General features: G+C 39.9%; 1 protein-coding gene across 5 annotated transcripts in view; it reads left to right on the forward strand.

Moving 5' to 3' along the window:
• Nucleotides 1–20650, forward strand: part of EPB41L4A (erythrocyte membrane protein band 4.1 like 4A) — a 258301-nt gene that overhangs the window by 176376 nt on the left and 61275 nt on the right. For all 5 annotated transcript variants that reach the window (XM_058725063.1, XM_058725071.1, XM_058725076.1 and 2 more), the window contains exons 11-13: nucleotides 4424–4515; nucleotides 5893–5970; nucleotides 11145–11266. In XM_058725063.1, coding sequence (XP_058581046.1) covers nucleotides 4424–4515; nucleotides 5893–5970; nucleotides 11145–11266 — 292 coding nt within the window. The remainder of the gene's footprint in view (nucleotides 1–4423; nucleotides 4516–5892; nucleotides 5971–11144; nucleotides 11267–20650) is intronic.

The raw sequence follows: 20650 nt of genomic DNA on the forward strand, positions 1-20650 counted from the left end.
AAAAAACCACAATACTTTAGACTTGTAATCTTGACACTTCCTTCGATCTTCTCCTCTGCTTCTGTGGATTGCTGATGATTGGAAAACTCTCTGCTGTAGACCTTTCCAGTATTTATGTAATGATCACATGTCACTATTATGAAAGTACTAATCTTTTAAAAATATGTGCCTATACAGTGTACTTTAGGTTACTTCTGTGATGCTGGAGGTGGGACAGACATATAATAGGACTGAGAGGATATTCACCCCCACAATTGTAGGGAAGCTGGGGAAGGCAGACTGTCCAGTTGTGGCTGCTTCCCAAGACAGCAACAGAGCAACCCCTAGAGCATGGGCTGGGTGTGGCGATAAGGGTCAGGCTTGGGAGAGGCAATGAGTCAGCAGGGCCCGGGGTGAAGAAGTTGTGTAGCGCACAGTTGATGCGAGCCCCTCCAGGACCCTGCTAGCAATCTCAATACACTTCAGAGAAGCCAAACTGAAGTAGATTTATTTCTTGAAGCTTGCAAAGAGAAACACCCAGCAAAGGTGGGAAAAGAAACAGAGAGCTCTGAGGGAGTTAGATTGGGAATTCATCAGTATGATACATGTCCTGAAGTCTTACAAATGATAGAACTGGGAGTTTGAGCCAAGTTTACCTAGGGCTCCAAGGTGCAGTGAAGCCCCCGCATGGTGTTTGAGATACAGGCTATTTAAATTTGCTCAGTTTTTAAAATAAAAATATGATAAAAGCCTGTGTTAAAAAGAGATTCGGCATGTAGCTTTGCTTCTGGCAGGAAATGACAAAAGCTATGAAGGTGTTTGAGTGCTTTTGCCGAAAGCAAGCAGTTGATGCTTGGAGAAAGTATTTTAGCAGAGGGTTGGAATGGACTTCTGAAGTTAAGCATCTGCTCACCTTTGAATGAATGGAAAGGTGCTAATTGTCCCAGTCTGTTTGGAAAAGGCTTAGTAGGAGAGAGAGACTTCGTGATGCCACATCAGTGCCATTCATACCAGCGGTTAAGTGGCAAAAACGCACGGAATTTATTCAGAATTCCTGGTTTCTTTTTTAGTTATGTTAACACTCCTTTTAGTATTTGGATTATTCTGCTGACAGTGGGATAAAAACCAGGCAGCTGGTGTTACAGCCCCGTACAAATGGAAAATGAGTTCATACTTGTCATTTGCACAGGACAGAAGTAATTAGGAGGCCTGTGGGAACCTCTTTTGTTCCTTTAATGTATTTGTACCCAAGGAAACTTGAGAAAACCCAATTCTGGTCAGATCTTAAATATGTTTTCTCCTTTCATTAAGTGATGGTAGTTAAAAAAAAAAAAATATTACATATCCCGTGACTGGATCTCTATTTGAAAAGAAAAAGAATATAGATGTTAACGTGAGGAATAGAATGAAAACCAATCTAAGAAAAGTTTGAGGGGACTTAATTTGTTTATATATTTTTTTAAACGTTTTTATTTATTTTTGAGGAGAGAGAGAGAGAGAGCACAAGTGGGGGAAGGGCAGAAAGAGAGGGAGACACAGAATCTGAAGCAGGCTCTGAGCTTTCAGCACAGAGCCCAATGTGGGGCTCGAACCCACAAACCGGGAGATCATGACCTGAGCCGAAGTCAGACGCTTAACCAACTGAGCCATGCAGGCGCCCCGGGATTTACTATATTTTTAAGGTAGAATGCTTTTTTGTTTCTCCTCTGTTTCTGTAAATTCGGATTATATGTAATTAAATAACTTATTGAAAATTTGTTTTTTGGTTTGTAAATACCACCTGATTTGTGGATGCTCTTGCTAAAATGTTCAAGTATCAGTGTCACAAAGTGGTCCTCACCAGCCACCATTTCTTGTCAGTGATAATGTCTAATATGTCCTGGCACATGTAGAGCTTTCGTTGTTGGAAGGCACAGGAAGGTGGAGTATAGATACTGAGGAAGGTGGTGGTGGGGAGAGGACCACATGTGCTGTACTCACTTTATCCTAATCATTTATCCTGATACAATGCAATCACAAGCCAAATTATTTTAAAATAAATGACCTGTGCATTTTTGGATAATGCAGTGACCTTAAAAACACGTACGGTCATATAAGAAACTCTTTTTTTTAAGTTTATTTATTTATTTGTGGGGGGGGAGGTATGAGCTGGGGAGGGGCAGAGACTGAGGGAGAGAGAATCCCAAGCAGTCTCTGGGCTGTCAGCACAGAGCACAGCATGGGGCTCAATCTCACCACCGTGAGATCATGACCTGAGCTGAAATCAAGATTTGGATGCCTAACTGACTGAGCCACCCAGGCACCACACTATAAGAAACTCTTGATAGTGGTGGCCTCTGGGGAGGGGGATTGGGAACACGATGGGAGTGGGATTTTAGTTATCAGTGTGTGTCCATTTTGGTAACTTTTGGCATTTGTACCATGTGTGTATATTATGTATGGAGAAAAGAAAAGAAAAAGGGAAAACCCTTCCCTTCTAAGCATTCCCATGTCCCGACAGGATGCTTGGTTTCCCACCCTGCCTGCAAGGATCTTCTGTGATTTCCTGGGCACCCCCTTCCCCCATTTCTTTTGCTTTTGAGGAATGCCCTTTCTGAATCCATTGACTTGGCTCCCTTATCTCTACTTGTGTAATCCCTGCCCCTTTCATGAAAGTCACCGAAGATGTCTCACCATGAAATGCAGTCCCCTCCTTTCAAACCTTGTTTGACCTTTCCCAGTCACTTGAGTCTTGTGCCCTCCTTCTAGCCTCTCTGCCACTGTTGCCTCCTGTTCCATTTTGACACCCCCCTCCCTCCCCGCACTCCTTCTTCACAGCATCCTGGTTGTGATTTTATCTTCACCCACTTCGTTCTTTCTCCTGGAACAATTTCTTTTATGCTCTTGGGTGAAATCATTTGTGTCAGCAGGTGTGGCCTGTCTCTTCAGCTCTGTGTCTGCATGTCTCCTGGCCCACTAGGTATGTTTAGTTCCCCATTCCATAGGCACCTCAAAATCAAAATAGCCTGAACTTACTATCTCTTCCCTCGCCATCCAAATGCCCAATTTTTTCTACTTGCTGTATTTCATTAGTTAGCATTCTCCAAGCCAGAAACCTGGGAATTGTCTTAAGTTCCTTCCTCCACTTCACAAGGTTTTGGAATTATAGGCGGCCTTGCTGTAACATGCATATATTGGCTCCGTTTTCATCACACCCTTTCATCTTACAAATAAACCTCTAAACTGGGCAGCTTCCTTCCAGATGGACTTGGAATAAATTTCATGCATATAAATGTTCTTTCCTTATTAAAAGGTGGTAAGGATCCTTTTCCATTACTCATCTGCATTGACAATTTTGTGCTTATAAATCCATGGAAACCTCATTCCAGAGGCCTTTCTGCATTTGAGGCTTAAGTTTGCTAATTTAGTTTTAATTTTTTTTAAATGTTTATTTATTTTTGAGAGGGAGAGAGAGAAAGAGAGACAGAGCACGAGTGGGGGGAGGGGCAGAGAAAGAGGGAGACACAGAATCTGAAGCAGGCTCCAGGCTCTGAGCTGTCAGCACAGAGCCCAATGCGGGGCCTGAACCCACAGACTGTGAAATCATGACCTGAGCTGAAGTGGGATGCTCAACCGACTGAGCCACCCAGGCGCCCTATGCTAATTTAGTTTTAGATCAAACAAACAAACAAAACAATTATAGAGCTTCACAGAATTTGTGGTTCATTGTTTTAGCACTTAGATTATATCTTGCGTGGTTGCCTATTCAGTCACTTAAAAAAATAAATAATATCTTCTGCGCAATTAGAATGATCTCTAATATTGCCTTTATTTCTCATGTGTTAAATATAGGTAGGTAGCTACTGGATAGTTGAAATTTAATGTATATCTATTATGTACTTTACATAGGTCATATCATTTAATTCAGCCAATAACTGGATGCAGAATGTGGAAGCTCAGAGACATTATTCAGTTTGCTTAGATGACACAGCTGTGGGGGTCGCTCCTTGCATTGGCCCCTCCTGAGATGCTTTAGTCATCATTTTAAACGTAGCATGTACATCCCTGAAAATAATAGAGTTAATAACTGGGTTTATGGGCATCTCCTCTTTATTGGGAGTTGATTTCCACACAGTGTGGTCTGGTTTGGGTGCCCGTTTATGATGGAAAAGTTTGCAGTACTTCCTTGCCATGGCCCTGCTTATCCATGGTCTTGGGGTGATGAAGAAGTAAGTGATAAAGGTGACGGCACTGCGATTTATGTGGAACTTAATTTCATAATTTTAATTATTGAAGGTGGTTTGAAGGCATCCCTCCAAAAATAGTTACCAAGAGGTAATTATTTTTTGTTTTATGTGTTAATAATTTGGGCCTACCCAAACTTTTGATACCTGGAAGGTGGCTGTCATCTGAAGATTAGTATGGTCAGTAATTCATATTCTGTTTCTCTTTTTGTTTCTCTCAGTGCAATGAAACCTCATTCTTTTTTGAAGCTCGAAGTAAAACGGCTTGCAAGCATCTTTGGAAGTGTAGTGTAGAACATCACACATTTTTCAGGTATGTTAATGTGAAAGTTTTGTGCATTGTTCTAATAAGTGAAAATTGCATTTGTTTTTATAACAAGTGTTCTTTTCTGTCTATAAGTAGAAATTTAGAAGTGTTTCTCTTCTATTAATTTTTTTTAGCCACCTAATTTTCTGGATCATATTAATACACACACACACACACACACACACACACACACACACACAGATACCTTCTTTGGTCCTACTATAAGAAAGGGTCAAGGACATTTACATATATATAAAATTCAGCTTTGGTATTGATGGAAATTAAATGTTCTATGGACATACTAAATTTGAAATGCCTGTTAGTCACCTAAGTAGAGGTGTGGAGCAGGCAGTTGGGTGTCCAGGGCTTATTGGAAAGACCAAAGCTGGCCATGTAAATTTACTAGGTATTTAAGGCAAAGGGGACTGGGTGAGGTCATCAGTGGAAAAAATGAAGAAAGAGAACAGAAAGCCAAGGACTGAGCCGTAGGACCCTCCCAGCATGTAAAGTGCAGTAGAACTAACAAAGGAGCGTAAGACGGCATGGGAAAATGGAAAATAGAGAGGAAAATGCCATGCTGAATAAGAAGCCAGCAACTGCACTGCATGCTCCCAGGACGTCAAGTAAGAGGAGGTAGAGAGTTGACCATTGGAGTATAGTGACACTTTCTTTCACATCCTTCTAGTGTAAAGATAAAACCAAATCCTAGCAGGTAATATATTAAGCTTTTTGTTTTGCTTTTTAAATTTAAAGTTAGATTAATTCTTCCCCTTATTCCTATTTGATGGAAGGAGCATGGAGCACTTCTCCCCAATAGCATGATGTTGGAGAAGTATTCTTATAAAATGACCTATGTCCTTTATAGGGTTTATATTAGTTGAGGGATGTGGCCCAGCAAGCCTGAGACATTGCCTGTAGTCCTATGGGGCCTGGGCCAGGGAGCTCCACATGGAAGGTGTCTGTTGAAGGTACCCTGGAATGGGAAGTCCTGGAATATAAAGAGGAGTAAAACACTACATCAGATCTGTCATGAAAGCCATGGCATGAATATTTCAACATAGTGACACTATTCTTAATTTAAGTAGAGAAAGTAAGTTGATTCACAGCTGAAGCTTCCAAAGGGCAATGATCTATATAATAGCTTGCCGAAACTATGAACACTCTGATATCATACATACATAAAATCCTAGAGCATGGTTGTGTTTCAAATATTAGCTTAAAATAACTGGTAATTATTTCCTGCCAATATGTACAATAACTCAAATATTTCGACTAGCTGTGAAACAATGTTGCACTCTATTTTCTACATAGCTTTTGCTCAAGGGTTGTGTAAGTACCTGTATTTATGAATCCTTATCTAATTTTCTTTTAAAAACTTATTAGAATGCCAGAAAATGAATCAAATTCATTGTCAAGAAAACTCAGCAAGTTTGGATCCATGAGTTATAAGCACCGGTATAGGTAAATGGCATTTTTTCTTTGGGGAAGGGTATATACATGTGAATAAATATTTAATTCAGTTGTCCACATACACACACACACTAAAGTTTATGATTTAAATTTTTTTTTTATTTTTCTGCCAGTGACTTTCAAAAGCGTAACAGTTTATTAAAACTTTCTTGACAAAAACAGCCTATTTAATATGTGTATTAGCTATGTTAAGTTTAGGACTTTTAGAATGTAGTACAGCTTATGATCTTCAGAAATTCATTTTGATACAATTATCACTTTATTTCTAATGATGTGATTATGAGACAAAGTAGATATCCTGAATTGTAGCTGAGTGGTGTTCTCAGGACCATTCAGTCAATCACCTGTTGTAACACAATGTGTACTTTATACTGTGGATCAAAGCGTGTTTCCTACAGCATAAAGCTTAAGTGTATAATGCTACAATTATGTCTAAGCTTTACTGAGCAGTTACGAAGTACCATGTATTGTGCTAAATGTTTTCTATTTATTGCTTCATTGAATAATTCCTGCCTTTTTAATATTATCCCCCTTAATATATGGGGAAAGTAAGGTTCAGAGACACAAGTCACTTTTCAAGGTAACCTAGCCAAGAAGCAGGAAAGTGGTCCCTTCCCTGGCAGTCTAACTCCAAAGCCCTTGCTTTGACTATTAGGCAAACCCTGAGCATGTTACAGGAAAAGCCTGATTGGGTCTTTTTCTAATACCGGCATTAAAAATGGGAACCTTCTTGTGAAAAAGAACTGTTTTGTTTCAATTCGTCTGTTAAGTGGAGAGCCTGTGATATGCAAGGCAAGATATTGGATTGGGTGCCCAGAGATATAGAGAATTGGATCTAACTACTTCTGCCTTTAGAGAGCTCCAGTGAAGCAGGTCCCAGGCCCTGTAAAACAAGTAGGGTGCCCAAATGCCACTCTGGAAGTGGGATACTGTTCTCTCAGTTCCACTGGAGACGGCACTAAATGAAATTCTTACGTAGGAGACTTAAAGCCAAGTCATTGTTGGCAGGACAGTGGTATGCCAGATTTTAATTACTCTTTTTCAACCCACTTTTTTTTGGTTCTGAATTTGAAACCAGAGATAATCAATAAAAGAGTGATTAATAGTGAATGCTCAGTGCGTTACTATTATGTATTACTCACTTGGGTTATTTGCTCATTTGATGCCCAAGACTTAACTGTTATTGTATTAGAGAGATATTCTTGGTATTTGAATGAAAATATTCATTGAAGGGCACGTGGGTGGCTCAGTCGGTTAAGCTTCCGACTTTGGCTCAGGTCATGATCTCACAACTCATGGGTTTGAGCCCTGTGTTGGGCTCTGTGCTGACAACTCGGAGCCTGGAGCCTGCTTCGGATTCTGTGTTTCCCTCCCTGTGCTCCTCTCCATCCCCCCCCCCCCCAACTCAAAAGAAACATTTAAAATTTTTTTTAATTAAAAAAAAGAAAATATTCATTGATACCTAAAAATTTAACCTTCAGGTTACCAAGGTTCTTCCTTAGATAGTGATGTAGTTAAGGAAAGAGTATTTACTTTTGTATTGAGAAGAGCTGATAGTATTTGGGCTGTTTTTCTAGTTGGGGCATAAAACATTTTGAGGTTTATAGAGAGAATGTGTAAATCTATCTTCTTGTCACTGAAGTAAAGCTAGTGAAAAAGCATCTGTCAGTGTTCATGCTATTAAAATTGTAATTATGCTGTTTAACATATGCTGTAGTTGGTTTCCACAAATTTACCCATACCTGATTTCTTAAATTTATTGAAATGCAAATGTTGTGGCTACTGGGAATTATTATTAGAAAGTTATTGGGTTTTGCATATTAAATATCATTTCTTCCAAGAAAGTAATTAAAGGTAACCTTTGCAGAATTGGAAGCTCCACTAAATCTGTTCTAATTTTGTGGATGGTATTAACTCCCCAGTAAGTCGTAATGAAACCCAAATCTCCGTGTCTGTACGTAGGAAGCATTAACATTACCCCATCCCTGGAAGAAAGACGTTTCATCCCACTGCCCAGAGCTAGGCTCAGGCCCAGGTGGGTCTCTGACAGCTGGGTGGTCGCCAGCACGTGGACTGTTGATTGTCAAAAGTGGAAAAACAACCAGCCTTTAACACACGTCATATGCCTACTCCTTTCTTGAGACTCCTTTCTGGAGGCCCCATGGGATACAAGCAGAGCCCTGGAAACACAGGCAGCCCCTCCTTCACCCTTCAGGCTTTTGGGGCATGGGGGATAAGGGACAGCAGAACAGGTGGCTGTGGTTTGTGAGTGTGGGTGTCTGCCTGCTTTGTGTGTCTGTATTTCTGCTGGTGTGTGTGGGATGGAAGAAGAGTTCTTGTCTTTGCTCTCTTCCCTCCATCGTGGGGCTTACAGAACTCCAAGAAGATTCCAACATCTCTTAGAAAAATGAATTACTAAGAAGGAAAAAAATTGACATTTTTAGTGATACATGACTGCCAGTTGTCTCAAAAGTTCAAAATTTGTGGGAAAACGGAGCTGAAATCAGTCTAGTTCTTTTGTTGTTGTTTTATTATCACATAGCAATAATTTAAAATAGATACTGATGAAGTATTTTGTGATACACTGGTATCTCTTTCTCTGAGCCCCTCAAAAACTTCTCGCAAAGGACAAGAGTGTGTGCGCCAGCGTGTGTGGAGGCAGGGAAGTGGTGATTATGGTGAAGAAGCTCTTTCTGGTCACTACGGAGAGCCACTAGACAGGCATCGGAACTCTTATACTTTACACTGTAAATCTCTCTCTTCATCAAGTACTTTCTGCTGCAAGGAAATAGTAAGAATACTGTACAAGAATATTTCCGCTAGGAAATACTCTGAATAAGTGTGTGTGTATGTGTGTGTGTGTATATATAAAATTATGATATAATTTTATTATAGTCATGAGTTGGACTCTCAATCTACTGAGCCACCCAGGCGCCTCAACTAGAAATATATTTTAATTTTTTTGGTGTGTGTGTGGGGCGCCTGGGTGGCTCAGTCAGTTAAGTATCTGACTTTGGCTCAGAGTCATGATCTCGCAGTTCATGGGTTCAAGCCCCACATCAGGCTCTGTGCTGACAGCTCAGAGCCTGGAGCCTGCTTCGGATTCTGTGTGTGTCTCTCTCTCTCTCTCTCTGCCCCTCCCCTGCTTGTGCTCTGTCTCTCTCTCAAAAATAAATAAACATTAAAAAAATACATATTTTAAATGAGGAAAATGAGGCTCCAAGAGATTTTAAAAAGAATCTGGTGAAGACCACACAGTTAGAGCAGAGCTGTGTTTTAAACTGGGCTGGTGGAGCACCTGCGTGGCTCAGTTGGTTAAGCATCCGACTTTGGCTTGGGTCAACATCTCACAGCTCATTGGTTTGAGCCCCACATCAGCCTCTGTGCTCACAGCTCAGAGCCTGGAGCCTACTTCAAATTCTGTGTCTCCCTCTTTATCTGCTCCTTCCCTGCTCATTTGCTCACGTGCTCGCTCTCTCTCAAAAATAAATAAACATTAAAAAAAAATTTTTTTTAATTTAAACAAACTGGGCTTGTAACGTCATACCAAATGGTTCAGTGTTCTTCCCTTTCTCCCAGGCCACCAGGCCATGTCACAACAACCAGCTGGAGGTCAGAAAGCTCATTCTAAGTCCTCTGTAGGCTGTGGCAGATCAGTTTATGTTTCTGGACCTTAGTTTTATTAATCTTGTAATTTGATTTTCTCATTATCCTTTATTCCTGAGAGAGAAGCCATGAGGGAAAATTGAATGGTAAAGTAAAATCTCATTATAAAATGCCACAGTGGGTCCACATGCTGGGTTGTATTTTCAGGGCAAATATTTTTTCCTCTGCAATGAAGTATACAGTATCCAAGTCTTTCTGATAACAGAGTCTGTTGTAAGTAGCTCTTATCTTTATGCTTCAAACCATTTATAATAATGGAATTCTGCTCTTTATATGGAATTTTGTTTGTTAGCCTTTTAGGAGTGAGATGTTGCTGTTTGTGCTACCATATGTACTACCTTTAAAAAAAGGTTAAATTTCAAGTAAAAGAAAACCTGTCACAGGTTTTCTCCCATTCTCTATGCTGGTTCCCATCAACTCTTGAACATGAGGCACACACAGATGGAGCCTGCCATGGTAGCTCATATCAAGTGGTGTCCCTAGCTGGCCTGACGGGAGCCACTTTGATGAGTGTTTCAAGCATCCTTTTATTTCTAATAAAGGTAGATGGGGTAGTAAGAAGGGGGAACTTTCACAGAAGTGTGTAGGAGGTGAATTTTGCTTGTATAAGTCTCATCTCTTTATCCCATTTATCCTGTAAATGTAGGAGGAATAAGATTTGGGGCCATGAAATGGCCTTTTTCCTCCCATACGTGGGCTCTTTTTGTGATGAATCAAACTAGACATACAAAAATTCATTTTTCCTGTACCTAAATGATATTTTCCTGTGTGAAAGTCAGAGTCATTCACTGGCTCAGATTCAGCAGCTGTGGAGTAATTTTTCAGTAAGATGAATGTTCACTGAAATCCAGCAAACAAAATCACACCAATCCTCAGGAAAATTATGTGAAGGTTAGTCCATTCCCAGGGAAAGCTCACCTTGCATCCTCAGACTCTTTAGAGAGGCAGCACTTTGCATGGGCTTTTGGCTTACTTTAAATCTTTCTGGGCACTCGATCTGGCACAGGTGAGGTGAGCATTAATAAATGGTTGTGCCACAGCAGGGTTCAGGGAAAAATCATACCAAGCCATCCTGTGGGGCATGCTTTACAACTTGCTGTGTAAGTACAACCTAGTGACATGTTGATTCATGTAGAATCGTTGCTATTGTATAATTTAGCCCAACGTAATTTATTATTTAGTTGTAGAGCTGGAAGACCATCAGTATCCTCTATTTCTAGCTCATTCTACTTAAATCTAAACCTAACCTCTTTAATAAATTTCTGCCTCTGAAAGATTGTCCTTCTATCTAACCTAAGACTCTCATATTAGAATTTAATATTACTGCCTTGGTTAATATTGCAATGAGAATCAATTGAAAACCCTTATATACTTAGGGCCTCTGTGACTCTGTGTTGTTTTTCTTCTTTGCATATTGTGTAGATATTGTGAATGAGCCGTGGTTTAATTTTGTGACTGTGTGGTTTTATCTGTGTTAACCAAAATGTTGCATTTCCAAGTGGCAGGACAGCATTGCAAATGAGTCGAGACCTTTCTATTCAACTTCCTCGGCCAGATCAGAATGTGGCACGAAGTCGAAGCAAGACTTACCCAAAGAGAATAGCACAAACACAGCCAGCTGGTGAGTCACTGATGTAACCTTGCATTTCCTTTTCGGGTGGTGGTGTAAAATAAGCTCAGGTGGTGACTATGGCCATGTAGTTTCATTTATTGTTAAGTAGGATTTTTAATTTGACCCTGAAACTGTGCAAGCAATTAGAAGTTGCTATAAGTAACTTCAGGGTCAAATTAAAAATAGTAAGTTTTATATATAATAAGTTACTATAAGTAATTGAGTAATTTCTTAGATTGATGTATCTGAGATTGGAACTGAAACTCTTACCAAACGTCCTTTAAAAAAAGTAACAGTATTGATATAAATTAAACTATATAGAATTCAGTTGGATTTTTATTGTTGGTTTTTTATTGTGAAATATGTGTATAGACAAGTGTTTACAATGTACATACATGCATATGTATGTATACTTGCACATACACACACAAAATTTAATATAGCCTGTAATCCCAAAGTCCTTCCTATTAGCCTAATTATTTATATCTTCACCATCTCCCTTCCCAACCAGAGAAAATCCCCATCTAACTTTATGATAGTTATTTCCTTAATTCTTGTTAGAATTTCAATACTGTGCAGACTTCCCCAAACAAACAAGTTTATTTTTGCCTATTTTTAACATAATTTATATGAATGACCATGGCATACATTGTTTGTGTCTTGCTTCCATCAGTGCTGTATGTATACGAAAGTGCATTCATTTTTCTTGCTGTGAGTATTCTGTTATGACATTCTCTTTATCCATTCTGTTTTTGATGGACAGCTGGGTTATTCAAATTTTTGTTTTAAATGAAGACTACTTCTGTAATAAAACCACCTAATCAGTTTTAATCCATGTTCAATGCTCAGAACTCACAGAATTATTTTGTAAAGTGACGTTACTGAGTTTGGTTTATGTCTTACCTATAGGTCCCCCTTGTCTAACATGCTCCATGGACTTTTCTCATACTGTTTCGCTTGAGTCTCACCATAGCCCTGTGAGGTAGGGCAAGGCACAGAGTATGTTCCCATTTTACAGATGAGGAAGACATAGTTCCAGCATCTAGAGAAGTATGGGGCTGGAATAAGAGCCTAGATCTCCTGGTTTTTGTTTTTACCATATTGTGGCAAGTGAGGGGAATTTTTAATAACAGTAATTTCTATCTGAGCATTGCATGATAATTGACATAGCATTGTGACATCTGTTGTTTCGTTTAATCCTTATGTCAAGCCTCTGAGGAAAGTGTTTTGCTCTACTGCTCCCCGTGTGAGAGTGTCACCTGACTTACTCCTTCGAAGCCCAATGAAATCTGAGTGTAGGTTCCCCCCATCACTGAGCTGGGAGGACATTAAATTCTTTCTGTTGGTTCTGCAGTGGCAAAATAAGACATGAATTAACTTTGCAATAGGTTACTTTGCCACAGAAGTATTATCGTTTTCCCTGTTTGGCTGATGAGGAAACTAAGATTTAAAAGGACAAATTTGTCCAAGATTATATAATAAATAGGTAACTTAGGATAAAAATTTTACCTGTAATATTTAATATTTTTATCTTAATAATTTCTATTTATCTTTGTATATGAGCAGTCTGAAATTCCATTTGGATCAAATACAATGTGGTACAATTAGCAAACTTTCAAATCCTACGCTGTTTCTGAATTGCTGTGCCTCATGAAATGAGTGAGACCAGCTGAGACTATCAAAAGCATGTCTTGCTTCAAATCACCATTGCATTCTACTCAAGACGTGGGAATCATACATGCTTTGTTTACAAACCTGCTCCCTTGCTCCTTTTCTTCTCATGTCCTCTTACAAAGATAATTGCCTCTGTGACACTTTTTGTATATGTGGGGGTGTGTGGCTCTCCTTGGAAGCCCAAATACTGAAGCTGATTAATTTAGGGACAAAGGTTTTTGGTTTTATTTTTGTTTTTCTCTTGGCGTATGCAGAGAACAACCCCAGGGGATGATTTTGGACTTTCACACCCCTCATTCATCTTGTGTTGTATTAAAACACACTCTTTTCTTGGTAGGGGATAAGGGTGTGGTTAATGTACCACCCAGGCTTTTCAAGGACAGCCTCTCAGCATCTGGGAGACCTTTTTAAAATGCAGCACATTATGCATTTATTATTATAAATGCCTGCCTCGTTCAATTGGTAGAGCATGTGACTCTTGATCTCAGGGTCCTGAGTTCAAGCCCCACGTTGGGTGTAGAGATTGCTTAAAAATACATACATGCATACACATTTGTTTTAGAAAAGTTAAGAAACTTAGAACCTTTCCTTCCAAAAGAAAAAAAATCTTTCATATTCAATTCCATTCTCCTGATAGTTAATACTTATTACGTAGCTTTCTAGTTGTTTGTATATCTTTTCTGCAAAAGCAATATAGTAGTCTTTTACAATCTGCTTTTCTTATTTAATAATATGTCACGGATATGTTTTAATAAGTTTCTAAATGTTCTTAGCACCATTTTAGCATCTATATAATTTTCTGTTACACAGATGGATAGACATATAATTTATTCAACCAATCTTTAGTTCTTAGATGGTTTAAGCTGCTTGAAATTTTGAAGAATGTAAATATAACTAAAGTGAATCTCCATGGAGTGATAGCTTTAAACATCCATGCTAATTTATTACATGTATTTTAAACAATGGTTCATTTTCATCATTTTTAACATAAAAAGGATTAAACAATGCTGTGTTTAGAAACTAAGTCAGACTTTGCTGTGTACACATTTCACTTTGATTTTGAATTACTTTTAGTCTGACTTTTCAAGTCTGGATTCCACAAAACTGCGATGTGTTCTGGGATCCAGAGATGGACCCTCCCTTTGAGTGTGTGACTGTCTTGGGTAGGGAAGGATCACTTTGCAAATGCCTATGATGAGGTGTCACAGATGCTGTCACACACATGGGGAGAATGTGGTGGAGGCAGAGATTAATGTTTTTTTGCTTTCTCAAATCTTCCATTTTCTCTTTCCTCTAATTCAAATGTACTTTATACTGGGAGCCTCAGCTGAACCCAGCTGGTGGTGACCCAGTCTCAGCCATGCCCTATTTCTCAGGTCATGGTGGGGTTCAGACTTGGAGCAGAATATTTGAAGAGGGTCCTCTTGTCTTCACCTACATTAGTCACTGCTGTGCTCCTTGTTCCAGCCAGGCCCCAAGAAGGTGGGCAGTTCTGTGCGAAGCTGGGCTGGGATGTGTGTATGAGAGGGAGGGGTCTTTGGCTTGGCGTGCCTGAGAGCCTGCTGTGCTTAGGGTCAAGCCTGCACAGAGACCTCACTGGCAGTCCTCCGTGAAGTTTCTGCTGCCTGGGGGAGGGGATGCTTCAGAGAGTGCCTGCAGGTCACTAGGTCAGGTCGCTGTAGCCCTCTGGCCTCTGTCCCCTTCCCCACCATCGCAGGCAGTTTCTCCAGACTGTTACTTTTTCTTCCCACACTCCCAGCTTGCTCAGAGCACCCTCTCCCTGGGAAGCTCCCTATTCCTGAGGCCCATTCATGGGTGGCTGGGCCAGAAAGGAACAATAGGTCTTGTCTTTTTTAAAATTACTTTTTACTGACCAAAGGGGAATAAAATATTACTTTACTAAATTACGACGCCACAGTTACTTAAATTTTCATTTACAAATTTTGACCGTTAAATTTTGATCAACAGAAAACTGATTTTGAGATGTAGAAGAGATTGATTAGATTGTACTGTATTTGACAAAAAGGAGTTATGGTTTATTTATTTGTTTAAAAGTTTTATTTATTTGAGCGATATCTACATCCAACCTGGGGCTTGAACTCATGATTCTGAAATCAAGAGCCAGATGCTCTACTGACTGAGCCAGCCAGGCGTGCCTGGAGTTATGGTTTAAATAAAAGATAGATTTTCTCTTTCTACTCTAAACAGGCCAGCTATTAATTTTCATAGATTAAATTCTGCTGATATTCTCCCTAAAACAAAATTTTAGAACTATAGTTTCAGGAGTTATTGGCATAGATTCTCACCTCGTTTAACACTTACATATAATAATAATAATAAAAAAACTAATTGTGGTAGGAGGCTTTCATTTTTTGTTAGTTTATAACATTAATTGATGGTGCATGATTCCTTACTATAGAAGACATTCTTTTATTTAAGTTAAAATACTTCAGACAAACTCAGTGATTTCTCCCCTTAACTTGCATCTTGGTTGTCTGGAGATTTAAAACACTTTTTTTCCCACCTCTCAGTCACAAATAATAAATGCCCTGGTAGCTAAAAAGCCATTGTGTTTAGAATCCGCCAAGATTAGGCCTTGGCACCTCTATGAGGAAGTGCATTCCAGAGTCAAGAGCCCTGCACCCAGCCTGCCTGCTGCTCCACCCCAGGAGCTCAGCGCCAGGGCAGGGAGCCAGAGCATTCCTGCAGATCTGCATGGCCTCAGAGGGAGCTTGGGGGTAAAGCAGGAGGCGAGAGGTCAGGAAGGAAAAGTGCGTATTTATACAGGCCTTTCTCTGACAAGGTCTTGGCAACCCACATAGGTGGGTTCCTGTCAGAAGAGAATCGGCTATAGGTAGGCAGTACAGACAATATCTGGCTATAACTCATAATTAGCTGTAAGAAAAGTACTGGGTGAAGAAACATATCCATTTGCAATGGATAAACAATGCTGTGATTGTCTGATACGGCATTTTAGGTTCTTAACGGCACCACACTGACGAACAGAGAAATAAATAGTTGCAGTGTAGCCTTCAGACGACTGAAAAGCAAGATCCGGTGACATTTTGGCATTCTCACTCAGCATCTGTGGGAAACGCTGCAAACACAATGCCTGGGGGTGATGAAAATGACTTTTGAACGAGGTTGGTTTGTGCTAGTCTGCAAGCAGACAGCTACTGCTCAGGCCAAGCCACTTGTTTCTGTGTAGGGGAGTGGACCCAGAGTTGCCAAGCTTCCAGTGTTTTAAGGGAAGCATAATATGTGGATATTTATGTAAACTTCCCAGAATTTTGAATAGTGGCAATTTCATTTTAAAGATAGTCTTTTGTGTGCTAAATTGGAAACTTCCTGAGAGCCAGATGTGACACGAAGGCTGCCTCTTTGGAACCTCTGATTGACAGCTGGTATGAACCCACCTGTCCCTGGAGTTCACTGCGGGTTGCTCCAGCATCCCCTGTGAGCATCACTAAATTGGATTCAACACTCCATGACTCCCAGCACAAGCACTTTGTTCTTAGTAGGTCAGTTGGCCAACACCAGGGGATGGTGGGTGCTGCACAGCTCTGGCCCCTGCAGCATAAGATTAACACATGGGTAGCTGACCAGCATCTATTGGTGACCTGATGTGGGTGCACCCCAGAGCAGGACAGATGGAGAAATGCTTTAACATAGTGAAGTACAAGTTCATTGATACAGTATATAGCTCTGGGCTGTTGAGAAATAGTAATGTCAAGAAAGTAATAATCATTTATTAAGTACTTCCTTTGATTAGCACATTGTGTGAGACATGACATCAGCAGAAGCCCAACTGGGCTGTGGCAATCAGCAATGTATTTTAAAAGGTTTTTGTTGCTGGTTTTTTTTTTTTTGTTTGTTTTTGTTATTTGTTTTAAATTTATTTTTGAATAAACACATTTGCAAATTCACGTTTCTAATAGAGTTTTGAAAAGCTTAGAGGAAGACACTGATTCCTATGCTAGGAAACATGCATCATAATTTATGGGAAAAGTAACAGAACAGTACAAGACTGATCATACAAAATTCAAATGTTAGGAATGTCTACTGTGTTGTAACAGATACAACCCAAATCTTTAAGGCAAGGACCATAAGACACATTCATTTTAATAGAATAGAGTAGGTCATTAAGTGAGAGCATACTTGGTTTCAGAGGAGGAGAACTCATAGGAGGGCCCGGAGTCGTTGGATGAGATGAGGTGTAAGACAGTCACTTTGTGTTGTGTATAAGGAAACGCGGGCCCAAAGAGGTGAAGTGATTTCTGAGTGTCGCATGTTCTGGAACCTGGAGGTATCTGGATGAGAATCACTAGGCACTCTGAGGAATGTCTGGAAGAAGACTGTGGCACCTTCCTGTGCACCTGATGGGAATCGTGGAGTGTTTGCTTATCCTGTGAGGGTCAGCAGAAGACAGGAAGGGAAGAAATTAGTATCAATTCTCATACAAGGGAATTAGAACAAGGCATTCTGACCAGGAGTGTTATGTGGCTGGTTTTGGAGATGATTTCTTGAAAATTTAACAGTGTTAACTTTGTTTTAGAGAGTGTGTGATTGTGACATTCATTCTTCAAGGTAACAAATAAGAATTAGCTGATCAATATACTGAGATAATGATCCAGATCTGTGATTCCTGCTTCTTTTTCACCTGGACTGGAAGAATTCCTGCTGAGTCTTAGATTATCTCTTAACTGATTATTGAAACAGCTGCATTGGGAAGTCATGTGGTACAGTGGGAGGAAAAAAAAAAGGTGTAGTGTATCCAATTTGAGTAAATTTGAATTCCTGGTCTAACTTGGCTGTGACCTACAACCATCATTCCATATTCTGATCTTTCATCTCATTATCTACAAAATAAAGGAACTGGTACAAAATCACTAAAGATCCCTTTTCCTAAAATTCTTTCTCTCTCTGGCTTCTCTGTCATAGTGTTAAAAGGACCAAATATGAGAAAAGATTTTGGAAAGCTTTTTTAGAGTAGTTTTTGAATTTAATCATTATTTCAGAAACCTGTAAGATGTTGAAAATATCTTACCAGATCACAAAATACATTTTTCTCCTTGGAAATATACAATGTTTTTGTATACTTTTATATACGGAAGTATAGCTGGTTCTTTAAAACTTAAGTTCAGGGGTGTCTGGGTGGCTCAGTCATTTGAGCGTCTGACTTCAGCTCAGGTCATGATCTCGTGGTCTGTGAGTTCGAGCCCCATTTTGGGCTCTGTGCTGACAGCTCAGAGCCTGGAGCCTGCTTCAGATTCTGTGTCTCCTTCTCTCTCTGCCCCTCCCCCGCTCATGCTCTGTCTCTCTCTCTCTCTCTGTCAAAAATAAAATAAACATTAAAAAAAATTATAAAACTTAAGTTCAAATGAAATTCCTATTCCTGAATGAAATTAATTGCAATAAGCAATTCAGTAATACAGCTTTTTAAGATGTTCTTTTAGTCTGAATTGACCAGATGAATCTGGATTTTACCTCTTTGGTTAACTCATGGTTAGAAATTAGTGCTATCTTCTGTTGGTGGGAATATAAACTGGTGCAGCCATTCTGGAGAACAGTATGGAGGTTCCTCAGAAAGTTCAAAATAGAACTAACCTATGATCCAGCAATTGCACTACTAGGTTTTTACACAAAGGATGCAAAAATATAGATTCAAAGGAATACATGCACCCTGATATTTATGGCAGCATTGTCAACCATAGCCAAACTATGGAGAGAGTCCAAATGTCCATTGACTGATGAATGGATGAAGAAGATGTGGTGTGTGTGTGTGTGTGTGTGTGTGTGTCTACACACACACACACACACACACACACACACACTGGAATATTACTCAGCCATCAAAAAGAATGGAATCTTACCACCTGCAATAATGTGGATGGAGCTAGAGTGTATTATGCTAAGTGATATAAGTTAGAGAAAGATAAATATCGTATGATTTCACTCATTTGTGGAATTTAAAAAACAAAACAGATGAATATATGGGAGGATGTCAAAAAGGGAGAGAGGGAAACAAACCATAAGAGACTCAAAGAAAATAAACTGAGAGTTGATGAAGGGAAGAGGGTGGGGGATGGGATAGATAGGTGCTGGGTATTAAAGGGGGCACTTGCTATGATGGGCACTGGGTGTTTTGTGTAAGTGATGAATCACTGAATTGTATTCTTGAAGCCAATATTGCACTGTATGTGAGCTAACTAGAATTTAAATAAATATTTGAAAAGAAAAAAAAAAGTGTTATCTTACTAGGTACAAATAGAGGCCTTTCTGGACAGGTTTTTGCATGGCTTTGTCTCTGCCTTTGACTTCTGAATATAGCCAAAGACTAGTCCTTTAGTGAACCTACTTCTTGTAGAAGTTAGTGTGAATTGGTTCCACCTTCGCAGTTGTTTGTGGTCACAGCTCCTAAGGCTCTGCCTTGACTTTACAAACCATTTAGGTAAATTTTTCTGCTTTTTCACCCATCTTTCTACACAGATGGAGGTTCAAGGGTGTCTGTCAACTGTTTAAGATGGTTTTGAGATAGATTTCTTAGGCAGACAACATCTGAGGATTTCACAGCTTTGTTTTACTACCAGATTCAGAATTCACAGTGATTTCTGTCAGCATCTTCTTCAGACTTTGAGAAATCTGGGATTGATTTCTGTAATCTGCTCTCCTTACTTATCGGTATCGGTGTGAAAAATGGTTGGCATTAGTTCCTGGAGTTCAGGATTATTTTGGTTGGTGTAGGGAAAGCAGGGGAGGCAGGCAAAAAGGAACCACCTTTCCTGGAGCAGGTGTCCTGTTTGGCACTTTGAACAATGCGCTATGTGGATCTTGGAACCAAGTGTCCTGAGGGGTGACAGGAAATCCCTCTGTAACAATGGTCTTGCCCCTCCCCTCTCTCCAGGGGTGAGAATGGGGCACCTGAGGAAACCACCCGGTTTCCTTCTCCTGAGAAGCTGGAATCAGAGCCCAGAAGATGAGTCAGCTGTGGAGAGCCACCACTTTTGGGGCTACTGTTACAGCCCAGGTGCCAGGCACACCCATGAACAAAGAAGTGGGTTTGCAGGGAAAGAATAGAGTCGCTGAGAAACACCAAAGGACCGTGCAGCTTTGAGAGGAGAATGGGGGTAGGACACAGGAGCCATGAATTCCACTCTGTGAGGTCCTGCGGTGTCCTTTAAGTTGAATCCCTAATTTGGTCTGGTTAACATTACTTCTTTGGTAATCCCATGAGGAAGGTGGGTGATATTCTCATTTTACTCATGAGGAAACCGAAGCTCAGAAACAATAATTACTTACTCAAGGCCACACAGATTATAAGAGCAGTGTTTGAATCTATGTGTTTGGTACCTTAGAGCATATATTTGGAAAGTAAATGGAAAATAAAGAAGGTGAGACTCCTTGAATTGTTTGAAAATATACATCCCTGGTTTTTCCTACTATTGCATGATTTCCTTACTTCTTTAAATCTACTTGTTTCCACAGATATTCTTGAGAAGGCAGTACATTCTGCTAATTTATAAAGAAGCAGCAAGTCAGTCTGCTTCTAAGTTCTTTGGGACATTTTGCCCAGCAAAGAGGGGAAGAGGCAGTAACAGCCTTAAGTGCAAGGCACATCACGTAGATCATATAGTCAGGTGTATGTTCATGGCTCTTTTCCTTAGTTGGCACCCTTTTTTATTCTGCCTTGAAGCTGATGTTTATTTTCATTCTGTAAAA

Source organism: Neofelis nebulosa, chromosome 1, assembly GCF_028018385.1.
Source record: "Neofelis nebulosa isolate mNeoNeb1 chromosome 1, mNeoNeb1.pri, whole genome shotgun sequence".
NCBI classification, from domain to species: Eukaryota; Metazoa; Chordata; class Mammalia; order Carnivora; family Felidae; genus Neofelis; species Neofelis nebulosa.